Source organism: Malania oleifera, chromosome 3, assembly GCF_029873635.1.
Source record: "Malania oleifera isolate guangnan ecotype guangnan chromosome 3, ASM2987363v1, whole genome shotgun sequence".
Taxonomy (NCBI): domain Eukaryota; kingdom Viridiplantae; phylum Streptophyta; class Magnoliopsida; order Santalales; family Ximeniaceae; genus Malania; species Malania oleifera.
This window is the reverse complement of record NC_080419.1, coordinates 82,795,358-82,812,764: the sequence shown is the minus strand read 5'-3', so window position 1 is coordinate 82,812,764 and position 17,407 is coordinate 82,795,358. Positions and strand designations below refer to the sequence as shown.

Genomic DNA, 17,407 nt, shown 5'->3' with positions numbered 1-17,407 from the left:
CCAATTCAACCCCCCCCCCCCCCCTCTTGGGATCACACCAATTCCAACAATTGCTCATTCAAAATGTACATGATTTTGGGTAGCATTGGTTTTGTTTTGTATTCATCTTGACCAATTAGGTGACCTAAAACAGTACTAATAGGGCAAGCTTGTTTGTCTGGCACGGCTAGGTAATTCCTTAGCCATTTTTGTCTATGTGGGAAGGCCTTACCTTTAGGTTTGGATTATTTGTAAGCTAAACTATTTGTTTTAATTATTAGTGACAGACCGTTACTAATATAAGACTATTAGTGACAGTTTAATAAATTCATCGCTAATATTAGGCTATTAGCAACTGTTCTCATAAACCGTCTCTACTATAGTTGACTTATCCCGATCAACAAACGAATTATTAGTCAGGTTTCACAAACTGTTACAAATATCAGCATATTAGTGACAATTCCTATAAATCGTCACTAATAACAGACTATTAGTGACGGTTCCTCTAAACTGTCACTAATATAGTTAAATAAAAAATTTTATATTTTCAAAATAATAACATTATTACTCACGGTTTAGCAAATTCGTCGCTAATAATAGGATATTAGTAACGGTTCTAATAAACTGTCACTAATGTTGTTGACTTTTCTCAGTTAACAAATCTATTATTAGTGACGGTTATATAAACTGTTACTAATATAAGACTATTAGTCACAGTTTTGGAAGAATCGTTACTAATAATGCCTTCTTAGTGACGGTTTTTAAGAACCGTCACAAATATCGTTGACTTTTTTACAGTCAACTAGGATTATTTGTAACAGCTTACAGAACCGTGACTACTGTAATACTATTAGTGACGGTTGTTTAACCATCTCTAATATGTGTGTTTTAGTCGTGCTTTGAATTCATCACTAATACCTCAAAAAATGTCGCTAATATTTTTCCATGATAGTTTTCGCATGAAAAGTGGTTTCCCACGATAGTTTAAGTGGGAAAACTGGTTTTTAGTGACGAAAGTATTAGTAATGGTTTGAGTTTCATCACTAGAAGTGACTTATTAGTGACAATTTTCAATACCGTCACTAATACCTACACTAGTAGTGATGGTTTTTTGAAATCGTCACTAATAAGGCATTTTAGTGACGAAATTCAAACCATCATTAATGCTTTCGTTACTAAAAATCAATTTTTTGTAGTGGTTAGATCCTTTGCTTCCTCAATGGCCGTTGATTTAGCATGCCATGACTCAAGTAAAGATCGGAGAACTTTTTGAACATTATCCTCTATGGAATAAGTTCTCCCGAGTGCTTTTAAAACATTTGTGATGTGTGTGAACCAAGTGAACATGGATGTGATAGATTCTCCCTCATCCATTTTAAACATTTCATACTCATCAACTAGCATGTATATTTTAGACTTATTAACTTGGGAAGTACCTTCATAGGTGACTTCAAGCTTATCCCATATTTCTTTACCGATTTCACATCCAAAAATACGATTCTATTCATTATCACTTAAAGTAGTTTTTAAAATTAAGCTTTATTAACCTTTATTTGGTGTTCGACAACTCCTCAAGTTGTTTTGGTTCACCTTTGTCATTTTTGAGCTCATAATCTCCCTTTGAGATGACCCGCCACATTTTGAGATCAGTGCTTGGATAAAGATGGTCATTCAATTTTTCCAAGCCAAGTAGTTGGAGCCATTGACCAATGGTGGTTTGGTCACGGATTGTCCTTGGGAAGAGGTGCCCACCAAATACTCCATTTGACCTTTACGCTTTGAATTTTACTCCAAAAAATTCAAATGCCTCAATCTAATACTAATTGAAAGTGTGTGGTATGCTCTAATACCACTCATCAGCCCGGGAGTATATAGTGTCAAAGGGAGGGTGAATGAACTCTTTCGGGTATTTATGGCTTCCTCTACAAAATAAAACTCTTGACAAGATTCAAGCAATTATATCACAATATATCAAATGTAAATCATGCACAAGACAAATAATAAAGAGTATAGGGAGAGAAAGCTTAACGCTGGTATTTTAACGTGGTTCGGCACCAAGCCTATGTCCACACCTTGAGACCAACTCAAGGATTCCACAATCTACTAAGGAACTCCTTCACCAGTGGAGAATCCTTACAACTCGGGAACATATTCCTACCGCACTCACCAAGAGCTAAGTCGATTCACTAAGAACCTTTACCAAACGGTTCACAAAGAACCTTACAACAAATGGTTCATAAAGAACCCTTGCAACAAGAAGATGATTACAATAAAATGTTCCTTATTGAGATGATGTCAAATACAAAGCAAACCTCACACTATTCTTTCAAGGAATAAATCATACAAGATTAAAGAGCAATAGCGAATGGAGAACTTGTGATGAATAACAAATATGCAAAGTGCCTAAGTTTTGTATTCAAAGATATTTTTCACTATGAACTTGTAAAATCACCAAAAACCTTCCTAAACAAGTCTACGGACTTGTATTTATAGGCGAAATACCGAGCTACCCGTTATGTGGCTGTTGGGAGTGAATCCCAAAAGAAACTAGTCGTTTTCTAGCCATTGGTGTCTAGGTCTCGATACGAATCATCGATGAGTGCCATTGATTAGTCGACGAGTGACCCTGAGTCGTCGATGAGTTACCCCTTTTCGTCGATGAGTCACCTAGGCTGAAAATTTGTTTTGACTACTGGAAAAATTCATCGACAAGTCCAAACCATTCGTTGACTAGTCATGCCTATTTGTCAACGAGTCTATGCCATTCATCGACGAGTGGTTTGGGCAAAAACTCAATTTAGGCTACTAGTTTTATTAGCTGATGAATGCACTACATTAGTCGACGAATGCTTTATTTTTTTTTATACCAAAAAGCTTCTTTATGACTTGGAACATTCATGGCTAAAAGTATATTAAATATGTTAAGTCTAATGAAGATTAATACTTGTCCAAATGAGTTTCCCCTTGAATATAAGATATTTTTTTCATGAAAACACATTGAAAGCATTTTGTTGATATCTTATAAGCTAGATATTTGGTTATAGGGTTTTTTTTGACAAACTCTTGATTTAACTTTGAAAACTATATAAGTTGAGTTTGTGACTTTAGTGAAATCTTATAAGCTCATGTGTCCACGTATGCATGTGCATCAACTCAACTCTTGCTCAGAAACCACACAAGAAACAAAACCTCAAGATTTACAACAAGAACTACCTCAAACACACCCCATTACATATAATTATACAATAAGCTTCCTTTGGTTGTGTTTGGGTCCTTTCCGAGTGAGTGTCCATCTAATGTTTCCTACTTGACATCTACTCAGTCCAATCTTTACCTTTTGACCAATACCTTCATGTATTTGTCACCTGTACTTGTACTAACCATGATATACAAAGATAGGAAACACTAGGAACAACATATAGATAAATATCATCAAAACACATTAATAATGATTATGTAATTATGTAACCACCAAGGCTAACAGGTACACTTTCATATCAACTCTTAGTGTTGTTGTTCGTTCAACTTGAACACGCGCAACGAAAGCACACAATCAATCACAAAACAAGCAACAGCCACTAATACAAACACTCAACGATGAAATATACTCAAGAAGCAATCAAGCAATAATAACAAAAAGAAAAAACACAACTAGAATGCACAAGATATATGTGGTTCAGCAATAGACTATGTCCACGAGAGCAACACTTCAGTTTCACTATGAACAATGTCAAAGCTACAATTTTTGGGTTATAATATTGTTTAAATATGAACCCAATGCGTACATAAGTGTTCTAGTAAACCTAAACTACATCTGTAGTGATCCCCAAGAGGAAAATCATCTAGATAAGCCCAATCTACAAGCCTCTGATTTCAAATTACATAATTTGCGGCGATGGTAACCATCAACAGTTTGGTGTGAGAAAATACCCTTCTGTGTACTGCCTGAAATTGTCAATGGTTTGCCCTAGTGCTATAGCCTCCTCTCGTGCAATTGTCCCTTGCTTCACATAGCTTTCTCCGGTACATGTGATCTGCTCTGAATATGAGGCACAACCCCAACAATCTCCACCTTAGAAAATATTCACCACCTTGGAAATCTAAAAGCACAATCGCTTCTCCTCTCAGGCCTTTAGATTGGATTCATCTCCCCTTTAGCACTTGGATATGTTGATGAAGTCCAAGCAATGCTTTAACTTGTCTGTCATGATCGACTTTGTCAGCATGTCAGCCATACTGTCCATTGTATGGACCTTCTCAATAAGCAGTTCCCCTAAAGTAATAAGTTCTTGGCCCTGGGATACCACACATGAATGTGCTTCATCCTCACATGGTACACTCAATTGTTCACCACGTAAATGGTACTCTAACTATCACACTGCTACCAAACTCCACCTTACTGGACACTAGCCTCTCTAACAAACCACGTAAGCCACAATGCTTCTTTGGTAGCTTTAGCCACTGCCATGTACTCTGATTCAGTAGTAGACAACTCCATGAGCGACTGCACCATAGACCTATAAAAAATGGGTCTCCCCACAAGGGTAAATATGTATCCCATGGTATACCACATGTCATCTGGGTCTCCTACATAATCAACATCCATAAACCCCACCACCAAAGGATCACGTTGTTGTGCTTTGAACTCTATGCCATATCCAGTCGTACCCCTCAAGTACCTGAGAATCCACTTCATAGCATCCAAGTGTTGTCGACCCGGATTCGAGAAAAACTTGCTCACCATGTTGACAGCATGTGCCAAGTATGGCCTCATACACCCCATTGCATACATCAGACACCCCACTACCCTAGAATAGAGGACCCTCAACATATCCCAGACATCATCGTCCGTCCTTAGGCATGGGATGGTAGACAACCTTAAATTACTCACCAAAGGCACGCTCACCAACTTTGCATTGGCCATGCTAAACCTTTCCAACACCTTCTCCACATAGCCGCCTTGAGATAACCATAGTCTCCCTGCAGCTCTATCTGTGTGAATCTCCATACCAAGTATTCTCTTGGCTGCACCCAAGTCTTTCATGTCGAACTCCTTTCCTAATAAAGTTTTTAACCAATTTACCTCGATCATGTCTTTAGTAGCAATCAACATATCGTCTACGTATAGCATCAAAAAAATAAGAGACTTATCCACAAGTTTTCTCACATAGACGCAACAATTGTACTCACACCTCCTGTAGCCGATCTGAGTCATATAAGCGTCAAACCTCTTGTACCACTACCTCAGAGACTAATTTAGCCCATACAATGACTTGTTCAGTTTGTAGACTAAATACTACTATCCAAGTTGACTAAACCCTTCTCGCTATGTCATTTAAATTAGCTCTTCCAGGTCACTGTGGAGGAATGTCATCTTTACGTTCATCTGCTTTAGATGCAGATCATGTTGCACCACCAATCCCAACACTATCCTTATGGAAGTGTATCTGACCACAGGGGAGAAGATTTCATCGTAATCTACTCCTTTCCTCTGCGAGTACCCCTTCGCTACCAAGCGAGCCCTGTACTTCTCTCTTTCCTTTACTAAAACTGCTTCCTTTTTCCAGTAAATCCACTTGCATCCATTTGCCCGCTTCCCAGATGGAAGCTCCACCCAGTCCCACATCTGTTTCTTATGCAATGACTCCATCTCCTCCACCATAGTGCCTATCCAGCTACCTTTCTCCTGGCTATGCATCGCCCCCTAATCGGTAGTTGGATTCACGCTATTAGTGACAAGCACATAAGACACCAGATCATCAAAATCATATATTGGGGGTGGCTTAACAACGCGTCTGGGTCTGTCTACAGCTATGCTCTAACACGACTGCAAGTCATCCAAGCTAGAACTCCTTGTGTCATCTCCATCCTGAGTTTCTGACTTCACCTGCACTGCTGGCTGATCTCTCAGGCTAGTACTTCTTCCATGTCTGCCTTAAGTCTTTAACTCCACCTGAATCGCACGCTCATTGTTATTGCAATTTTCTGGCATCTATTTCTTTATTTCTTCCTGAGTACTCTACAACATGGCTTTCTTGTCGAAAACCACGACCCTATTGATCACCACCTTGTTTGCCCCTAGATTCCACAGCTTGAACCCTTTCATGCCTTTCTGATATCCCAGAAAGATGCACCATCTAGAATTCACCTCAAGCTTAGATCTCTCCTTACCCGGGATGTGCGCATAGGTTTGACACCCAAATACTCTAAGACTAGAGTAGCCTACCTTTTCACCAGTCCAAACCTCCTCAAAAACCCTCCCATTCTATGATGCCCTAGTTGATATTTTTACCAAGAAACACGTCATATTAATCACCTCGGCCCAAACATTCATGGCGTGCTCAGCCTGCAACCTGAGGCACTGACCCCTTTCAGCTAGGGTTTGGGTCATCCTCACTGCCACACCATTTTTTTGCGCTACCTGGCACACGGTAAAATGCCTCCTTATGCCTTGATGCTAGCAGAACTCTCTGAATCCCGAGTTTGTATACTCAATCTCCTTGTATGTTGTGGAGAATTTTATCTTTCTTTCGGTCTAGTTTTCCACTTCAGCTTTCCACACTTTGAACCTAGCAAACGTTTCCCACTTATGACACATGAAGTAAACCCAGACCTTACATGAGTACTCATTGATAAAACTCATGAAATACACGTGTCCCCCTCATAATGCCACTCTCACCGGTCCCCAAACATCAGAATGAATATAGTCCAGTACTCCCTCCGTCTTGTGTGTGGCCATCATGAACTGAATTTGGCTCTTCTTTCCAAGCACGCGGTACTTGCAGAACTCCATCTTGCATGATTTTACCCCCTTTGGAAGATCTCTCTTGTGAAGTTCCTTCATTCCACACTCTCTCATATGCCCTAGATGCATATACCACAGAAGAGTACTGTCAGACTCAGACTCAGACTCTGCAGCTGCAGCCCCACCTATAACCGTGGTACCCAGCAGTGTGTAAATATTACCCGACACTCTCTTCACCTTCATCACGGTCAAAACTCCCTTGCTCACCTTCATTACCCCACCTTCGTACTTATAACTGAAATCATTACAATCCAAGATGCCTAAAAAAAAAAAAATTCTTCCTCAACTCTGGTATGTGTCTGACATCACACAACATCCGCACTACACCATCATACATCATGATTCTAATATTCCCCATCTCAATCACTTTGCACGCAGCATCGTTCCCTATTAGAATGGAACCAGAACTGACCAGTTTGTACGTAGTAAACCAGTCCTTATTGGGCGTCATATGATATAAACATGCAGAGTCCAAAATCCAAGAATCTATGAACTCATCTGATCCCGATGAAACCAAGAGCATATCACCATCACCACTCCCAAAGTCTCCTCCTTTAACTACATTCGTTGTTGTTGATGAACCTTCTTTGTTTTCAGCGCCTCCCTTCCTTCTTTCCGGACGCTCGGGTTTTATGTGCCCTCTTTTGCCGCACTTAAAACACTGCACATTCTTCTTCTTCCTAAACTTGGACCGAGTCCTATGGTCGCTTGATCCCCCTTGGATATTGCTCCTCCCACGATCCTGATTTCCCTTTACCACGAGCCCTTCAACATGTTAACCCTCATCGCTGGCCTTCTTCCTTTGGTGGAACCCCAGCAAAGAACTCGTGATGTCCTCCAACTCCAAGGTTTCTTTTCCCCAAGTTAGCATCATAACCAGGCTTTCATATGTTGGAGACATCGTTGGGGAATTTAGCAACATCAATGTCTTATCTTCCTCCACGAACTTCACATTGACGCGCTTCAGATCACTAATGATCTGATTAAAAGTGTTGATGTACTAAGAAAGATCCGAACCCTTCGCCATATTAAGCCAATAAATCTTTTGCTTAAGATATATCTTGTTCGTAAGTGACTTAGACACATTCTAGCTTTTAAGCTTAAACCATATTGCCACTGGCGGTACCTCATCCATGACATTGTACATAATGTCATTGGCCAAACAATACTAGAGAGTGGAAACCGCCTTAGCTTTTAGATCCTTCTAACTTACTTCGTTCATTTCGTCCGACTTCTTTCTGTATAACGCTCTCACCATCCCTTATTGCACTAGAAAATCTTTCACCCTTCGTTACCAAAGCCCGAAATTACCAGTTTTGTCGAACTTGTTTACATCAAACTTAATCAAAGAGACCCCAACCATTTTAGAACCAATAGCTCTGATACCACTTGTTATTGTTCGTTCAACTTGAACATGTGTAGCGGAAGCACACAATCAATCACGAAACAAGAAACAACCACTAACTCAAACACTGAACGATGAAATATACTCAAGAAGCAATTAGGCAATAATAATAAGAAGAAAAAAGACAACTAGAACGCACAAGATATACATGGTTCAAATATAGCCTATGTCCATGGTAGCAGCACTTCGGTTTTCACTATGAACAATGTCAAAGCTACAATCTTTGAGTTACAATATTGTTTAAGTATGAACCCAATGTGCACAAAAGTTTTCTAGTAAATCTAAACTACATCTATAGCGATCCCTCGGAGGAAAATCCTCTAGATAAGCCCAATCTACAAGCCTCCAATTTCAAATGACATATTCTGTGTCAATGGTAACGGTCAACTATTTGGTGTGAGAAAATATCTTCCTGCGTACTACCTGAAACCATCGACGGAAGCCCAATCCATCGACGGTTTTCTCTCAGTGCTGCAACCTCTTCTTATGCAATTGTCCCTCGCTTCACGTAACTTTCTTCGGTACATGTGATCCACTCTAAATATGAGCCACATCCCTAACACTTAGCAACTTACTTTTACAACACTTCAATTGCAAGAGTAAACACTTGACAAGGTCTTAGAAAAATGTATTCCTTTAAACCCCTCTCAGTGAGTGATGTGGATAAACCATCGAAACTTATAGGCATGACATAACTTATCATCAACCACCTTTTGAAGGCTTTATTGTTGGTTTAGATGTTTTTTGCACGTATTAGGATGGTTGGTGAGTGGGGTCAATTTTGACACATCCGTAACAGTGAGGTGGACATGCTGGAGCTGATGGACTTCATCCCTATTCATCCCTAACCTAACCTATAAGTCATGCCTAAACCATGTAAACCTATAGGTTAGACATAACTTATCGTCCACCAATGTTGATCTAAATAGGGATGAACTTTGCTAGCTCTGGCACATCCACCTCATTGTCACGGATGTGTCAAACTGACCCTACTTACTAATATCCTATTGAATATTTCGCCTAACCATCCTAATACGCAAAAAAATCATCCAAACCCATAGTAAAGTCTTCTAAAGCTAGTGGATGATGGTGAGTTATGTCTGACCTATAAGTTTCCATGGTTTATCCATGTACTCACTAAAGGATGGTTCAAAGGGGCACACTTTCATATCAGCTCTCAGCAACTTACTTTTTCAACGCTTCATTTGCAAGAGTAAACACTCGACAATGTCTTAGAAAAGTGTGCCTCTTTGAACCCTCCCCCCCCCCCTAGTGAGTGACGTGGATAAACCATAGAAACCTATAGCTATGGCATAACTTATCATCGACCAACTTTTGAAAGCTTTACTATTGGTTTCGATGTTTTTTTTCATGTATTAGGATGGTTAGTGAGTGGGGTCAATTCTGACACGTCCATGATAGGAGTTTATCCCTATTCATCCCTAACCTATCCTATAGGTTATGTCTAAACCATGTAAACCTATAGGTTAGGCATAACTTATCATCCACTAATGTCAATAAGAAGGTTAATGTGTAATGACCCAAAGAATAATAGTTTTTAAATAATAAAGAGAGAGGAAAATGGGAATAGTAAAAGCGGGCAACAACAAACTTCTTCAACGAACGCGACGTGGCATTTTGGGCTCATCGACGAGGGTGTGCTTCGTTGAAGAGGAGATACTAAGAGGCTATTTTTTTTTAGCTTTGAATTTCATCGACAAGGAATAGTATTCATCAACGAATTTCCTTCTCAACCTCGTCAACGAAGTGACGTGACACGTCGACGAAGGTCAGTGTATAAATAGCCCTAAACTCGATTTTCTCTCAAAAATTTCACTCAAAACACTCACTCTCTCTCTTCTCTTTGGTTTCTCCCCCTTCTCTCTAAGTTATTGGGCTAGATTTATGCCAGTTTGACGATCTGAAGCCACTACGACACTCTCGGGGAAGTTCTCTACATATCTTCTGGAGTGGATCACCGGTGGGGCTAGTTTGAAAGTCATCCCTGAATCAAGGTAAAGCTATTTATTCAGAATTTGGTCTTCTCATAGTTATAGGAAATGTTGTACACGGAGAAATACTGAAGTTTAGTTCTGGGAGTTGTTGTTTTTGGGGTGTTGATCGGGGAACCCTGAGAGTGCAGGACCGGTATATCTTAGAGGGTTTCCTTTCAGTAATCAAGTAAGGGAATAAACTAAAACAGTTAATTTTCATGCAAATTATTATTATTCATCAGAAAATTAATTTTCAGAAAGCATGTACTACATATGTAGATCGGTAAAAATGCATATTTAGGAAAATACTACTATTATGTTGAAATGTATATATTAGCATGAAATTCTAGAAAATATGATTTTAGAATAGAAGGTATGGTTTTATTCAGCATTGTGTGGCATGAATATTATTTTATGTGGAAAGTATTATGTTATGGCATTTTTACGAATAAAGTATGTTTTCAGAGATCATGAAATATTGCAGTACATTATGATTTAGAAATACATGATAAATGAATTATTTATAAAGAATGATATGTATGAAATGTTCAGCGCAAGGTCGTAACTGATAGCCAGCACAAGGTTGTATATTATGTATGATTTCAGCACAAGGCCGTATTTATGAATGTTCAGCACAAGGCCGCAAACATGAAAGAAATCAGCCCAAGGTCGTATATATGTATGTATGTTACTACAGAAAATGCTATCAATCTATTTATGCTAGACAAGTATATTACCATGTATTATATGTTATCAAAACCCAGATGATAGTTCAGTTCAGTTTCAAGAGCACGGTACCGTAGCTATAAAGTTCATATTATTATGTTCAGACTTGTGCTAACCAATCCTGCAAGTAGAAGGGGTGGGAGATGGATAGTCGATGTGGCTTTCAGTGTGAAGTTGTAGACACCCACCTAACAGTCCAGACCAAGGTGTGGCGGGCCCATCATACTTATAGGCATTTTTGACTTGACAGTGGTCGGCCAGCCATTATCAGGTCCCGCCTTCGGGCTACACAACCCGTCATGGGGGTAATACATGACATCAACTAGCTATACATCCTAAGTAATTTACAGTATTATCAATTATCTCAGACATTTCATGAACATTATGACTTACTAGAAATTATGAAAGTATATGATTATTCAGTATATAATGATGAATGTTTTCTAGCATATGAAATGTACTATATATGTATTATAGCACTAAATATTCATGTTGACACATAGCTGTGTTTAGTTTATTTTCCCTTACTAAGAGGTTTCTCACCCCTAACTTAAATACATTTTTAGGAAACCCAAAAGGACCGACAGATCGAGGCCACCGCTGAGATAGTTTGGTACTACCCCACTAGGAGGGTAAGTTTTGATCTAGGAACGGGAGATTTAAGTTATGGATTACTATATATGTATATATTTTTGTATTTTTGAAGATTGTATATAAACACAATATTTTGGAATGTAGTTGACTCTGGAATTATGCATTTTATGGTTTGGAGAATGTGATTTATATTTACTGCTGCTTAGGTTTCCACTGTGAATGTCATATATGTCCTCATTACCTATGGGTTCGGGTTGACTTTATTATTAAATATGTTTTATTATATGATAAGATAAGCAGGTCATTACATAATGTGCAAATCAAGAATTATCTTAAATAATAATCACAGTTATGTTCACATGCACCTAATCACAATTATGTTCACACACATAGACACTTTTACATGCATACTAAGTAGAGGAGGAGCCACTCGTAGCATCTCCTTGATGTTGGCAGAGCATTTCATCAATCTTCGCTTTCCGGCGCATCATGGCTTCAAATCATTGCTCCATTTCCTTATTCCTCTTGACAACCTCCTGTAGCTCCTATGCCGTAGCAGACTCATGATTTGCGGCCTCTCAACACACTTCCTTAATCTCAGCACAATATGCAATATGATCTATCCATGTTGATTCTCTGGCTATGTATCCACCTCCAATACCTTTCATGTGGTTGATGCTTAAGAACCTGATTACATATCTCATCATCTGTGGGTCGCTAATTACCCTAAGGAACGTCTACATCCCCTATTTGGATCGTACTCTCCTATTTTAATTCATAAAAAACTAGAAAATGATTAAATAAAAATGTTATAAGCTTGTTGAATTCAATAAAGAACTAAATAACTACAACTATAACATACTAACATGTTTTCTTTGAGCACCCTGGCACCACTACAAAAAATAAGCATCACTAATACTTATTAGTGACGATTTAGTCATTATTAGTGACGATTTCAAATTAGTTACTAAAACGTCGATGACAACTACTTATTAGTGACGAATTTTAAAACTGTCACTAATAATGGAGTATTAGTGACGGTTTTATTTCGTCACTAAAAGCCTAAAACCGTTACTATAAATTCTACATTTTCTCAGTTGAAAATCATCACTAAAGACCAATTATTAGTGACGGTTTTCAAACTGTCACTAAAAGAGGCACTATTAGTGACACTTTTGAAAATGTCACTAATACTTTGTTATGGTACTATTAGCGACGGACTGTCACGAATAATGGCAATATTAGTGGCAGTTTTGCAAACCGTCACTAATACTTTAAAATTATTTTTTTTTTGAATTCGTTCATTAATTCCTTTAAAAAAACCTGTAATTACATTTTAGCATACATAATATTGAACTAGAATTACTGAAAAATACACAAATTATTCAAAATTCAAATACAAATTGTTCAAAATTCATAAATTCTTCAAAATTAAAATACAAATACAAATTCAAATACAAATACAAAACTTCATTCTCTTCAAATAACAAAAAATATAGAAAAAGTCAAAAGTTGCATCTGAGTGTAGTGGTTAGCATCGTCCTAATGTTGTGATAGTCGCAAACCCTAGAAAGTAATAATTATACAAAAAAATTAGTATCTAATTTTTGAACATATATATATGTACTATAAGTAAAAATAATTTGATAGAAAAATGATCAGACACTCAGATATAATTAAAAAAAATGATAAAATTTTAAATAATTAAGTTTGATCAGTTGGAATTAACCCCACTCGGTTTGGACCTCGTATACTCGACTTGGACACCTAAGTGCTAAAATCCACTAAGTTTGCCAAGTTTGTTTGTATTCTAACTTTACTTCCAACTAGGCAAAAAGCTCTTAGGGAGGAGTTTTTGGGCATCGTTAGCTCTGGCACATCCAACTCAATTTGACGAACATGTGGGGACTGACCCCATTCAGTTTATACCTCGTATGCTCGAATTGGACATCTGAGTGCTTAAAATCAACTAGGTTTACTAAGTTCGCCTCTAAGCGTATAATTTTCAATCAAGGAGGATCTTTTAGGCACTATTAGCTCCAACACATCAAACTCAATGTCACATATATGTCAGGACTGACCCCACTTGGTTTGGACCTCGTATACTAGACTTGGACACCTGAGTGCTAAAATCCACTAAGTTTGCTAAATTTATTTGTATTCTAACTTTACTTCTAAGTGTGCAAAAATCTCCCAGGGAGGATTTTTTGGGCACTGGCAACTCTGACACATCCAGCTCAATGTAACAGACGTTTCGGAACTAACCTCACTCATTTTGGACCTCGTATGCCTGAATTGAACACCTGAGTGCTTAAAATCAACTAACTTTACTAAGTTTGCCTCTAAGCACATAATTTTTAATTATGAGAGGATTTTTCAGCACCGTCAGCTCCAGTAGGTCGAACTCAATATGACGAACGTGTCGGGCGTGACTCCACTCAATTTGGACCTCGTATGCTTGACTTGGACACCTGAGTGCTAAAATACACTAAGTTTGTTAAGTTTATTTGTATTCTAACTTTACTTATAAGGGGGCAAAAAGATCTCGGGCTGAGTTTTTGGGCACCGTCAGCTTCAGCACGTCTAACTCAGTGTGACAGATGTGTCAAGACTGACCCTACTTAGTTTGGACCTCGTATGCCCAAATTGTACACTTGAGTGCTTAAAATCAACTAATTTTACTAAGTTCGCCTCTAAGCACATAATTTTCAATTGGGGAGGAGCTTTTAGGCACCATTAGCTCCGGCATGCCGAGCTTGATGTGAGGAATGTGTTAGGACTGACCCCACTCAATTTGGACCCTGTATACCCGACTTGGACACATGAATGCTAAACCCACTAAGTTTGCTAAGTTTTTTTTGTATTCTAACTTTACTTCTAAGCGCGTAAAAAGCTCCCTGGGAGGATTTTTTTGGGCACCGTCGGTTTCGGCATGTCTAGCTCAATGTGAGAAACATGTCGGGATTAACCACACTTAGTTTGGACCTCGTATGCCCAAATTGGACACCTGAGTGTTTAAAATCAACTAACTTTACTATGTTTTCGTCTAAGCACATAATTTTAAAATGGGGAGGAATTTTTCGGTACCGTCAACTCCAGCACATCCAGCTCAATGCAACGGATGTGTTGGGACTGACCTCATTCAGTTTGGACGTCATATGCCCAACTTGGACACCTGAGTGCTAACATTCACTAAGTTTGCTATGTTTGTTTGGATTCTAATTTTGCTTTTAAGTGGGTAAAAAGCTCCCACTGAGAATTTTTTGGGCACCGTCAGCTCCAGCACGTCTAGCAGAATGTCACAGACATGTTGGGACTGACTCCACTCAGTTTGCACATACTAATTTGAAATATGCCTTGTTCCGAGAAAATACCGCTGAAAACACACCAACAAAATATTCTCAATTGCCTGGTGTTAGAAAAAAAGATAGTATGAGTCTATTATGAGGATTTCATTAGTTATGATTTGTTAAATCGAGAGATTATTATGTGGAGTTATTCAAATCATAGGCATGTGTTGAAGCATAAAGAGGTGGTATTCCATCCATTAGTTCTTCAAAATTAAATATTTATAAAGGAAGTAACGAGTCATGAACCATAATTTTAGTTTTTGTGGCGTGTTAAATATGGTAGGAGGAGAAGAACTTGATTATGAATTTTGGGTTAATTTGTTCTTCTCTCACCCATCCTTTTGAGAAGAATGGATTAATTAGTGTAGATATGCACAATCCCTTCTTTATTTTTCTTTTTTTTTTTCCCCAATTTTTTATTCCTCCATCTCTTGTTAGAATGAGTTAGAGGGTATGTGTACTTAACTTCCTGTCCTCATGCAATGTTTACAAAATAATTAAGTAAATAAATTAGTGAATAATCAATATGGGCTTTGATAATTCAAAGTCAATTTGAGAAATTGAAATCAGAATGATTAGGTCCAATTCATGTCGTTTGTTCATAAGAATACAATTTCAATTTGCATTTAAATTGAATTCTCACACTTCTAATTCCAGTGTGGTCCACATCCAAATTTTAATTTTGATCTAAATTATTAAGATAACAATTAGCTCGTGGTTAAAGTTAGAATCAAAAATGAAATGTCGAATTCCCTCTCATGTTTAGTTTCAAATTAAATAACATAGTAAGAAAAACGAATAAGACGTGGATTATGTACAACAGTTGATTAGGAAAGCACCATGTTAAGAGAGCACATACTTAATCTTCTCTAGTGATCATCAAGAAGAATAAGAATGCATGTAAATAGTATTGCTTTGAATATGAACCACGAGTAAGTCAGGTGGTTTAATCTTCTCCATTGTTATATTTAGAAAAGAGGTTAATGTTGGATGAGTTTGTACAGAAGATTGGAGTGTGCAAATATTTGCAATACTAGTAGTTGTCAAAGTCCCAACTTTTGGACCATGGCATAGAGACATCCTATTTCCCTAGGACCCTACCGCTGGTTTGTACTGCGTCATTACCATTTACATGCATTCTAATGAGAGGAAGAGCCACCCGCACCATCTCCACAATATTGGCGTAGCAGTTCTTCCATCTACGCTTTACAGATTTTTATGGCTTGCAGCTCCACTTCCCAACCCATCATATGATGCACTTGCTCTTTTAACTCCTTGTTCTCATCACTAAGCGTGTCCAGCCTTACAGTCAGGTTGTCAGCCCGAGACTCAAAAACTCGACACACTCGTTCAATCTCAACACGAGAAGCCGCATTTGCACTCGAAGATGCTGTTGGGGCTATGTATCCACTTCCTAGACCTTTCACGTAACCCCCCGATTGATGCCTATTGACCACATTGGTCACACCCAGTTTTGATTATGACAAATACTCTTGATACTAATGGTTGTACTGAGAATTGCATGCAGGTTCACCTTGTGCGCGCTTTAGGACTAAAAGACATATCATGATGGCATAAGGTGTTCGTGCCAAAGAATGAAGATATATGTGTTGTAATTTGTATTCATTTGATTATTTCTTCATTATGGAATGTAATTTATTATGAATTGTGCGCGTGTATGACTTGTAATAATTTACATCATGCATGGTAGGTAGGTATGCTCAAAATGACCACAGTTGGACTTTAGGTACCTATACAAACCTTAGGGATTTTTCCTGATAGAATAGAAAGTCCTTAGGTCTCTAAAAAAAATGCACAAAAATTCCCCATTATCATCTTCATATCAGGGTAATTACAATTGGCTAAAATATGGACTTAAATTGAAAAGGTTGAGAGGGTTCGGGCGACCGAACCCATGCCCGGTAAAGCGGCTCGGGCAACCGAACAAGTCAACATGCTGACTTAACTTCGGGCAACCGAACCTCTTTTGAAAGTATCTTCCTCGAGCACCCAAATGCTCTTCAAAGCTCTTTTCAACTACTCGGATGACCGTCTGTTTACGTTCAAATAGAGGCTCGGGCGACCGAACTACCTGGTTCAGTTAACCGAACTAAGCTTTGGGCACCCAAACCTCAAACATTTGGCTACTGACTTTGTTTCAGCCAACCGGTCCTCAACTCGGGCACCTGAACCTCTTAAAGTTGAATTTTTGATTGTGTCTTTTTGGGCACCCGAACCTCAGGCCAGGCACCCGAACCTTACTGGTTAAAATAATTTTTAATGATTTTTTAAATGGGGTAAACTGGGTTAATTTTCTTAATGGTCTTTTAGACAATTCTAATTATACCCATTGTGTCCCCAACGGTCAAAAAATCCTCCTTGCCTATATATACCAGTTCATTTTTCTTAATTAGCAAGGATTAGCAAACTTGATTAGGGCAAAAATTCTCTCAACTCTCAAAACCCTAAAAACCCTATATTTGCAAAATATTTCTTGCAAACACTCACATACTCCTCATTCTCTTTCTCTAAGCATTGTGAGTGTCTCTATAAG

At 38.3% G+C, this 17,407-nt stretch overlaps 1 protein-coding gene across 1 annotated transcript; it reads right to left on the bottom strand.

Moving 5' to 3' along the window:
* Positions 1-6,640: 6,640 nt before the first annotated feature.
* On the bottom strand, positions 6,641-7,235 carry LOC131151400 (uncharacterized mitochondrial protein AtMg00300-like). The gene is made up of 2 exons (XM_058102643.1): positions 7,120-7,235; positions 6,641-7,019 (listed from the first exon to the last, which is right to left on the bottom strand). The coding sequence occupies exons 1-2, from the start codon at positions 7,233-7,235 to the stop codon at positions 6,641-6,643; spliced, it is 495 nt and encodes a 164-aa protein (XP_057958626.1).
* Between the last annotated feature and the right edge of the window lie 10,172 nt (positions 7,236-17,407).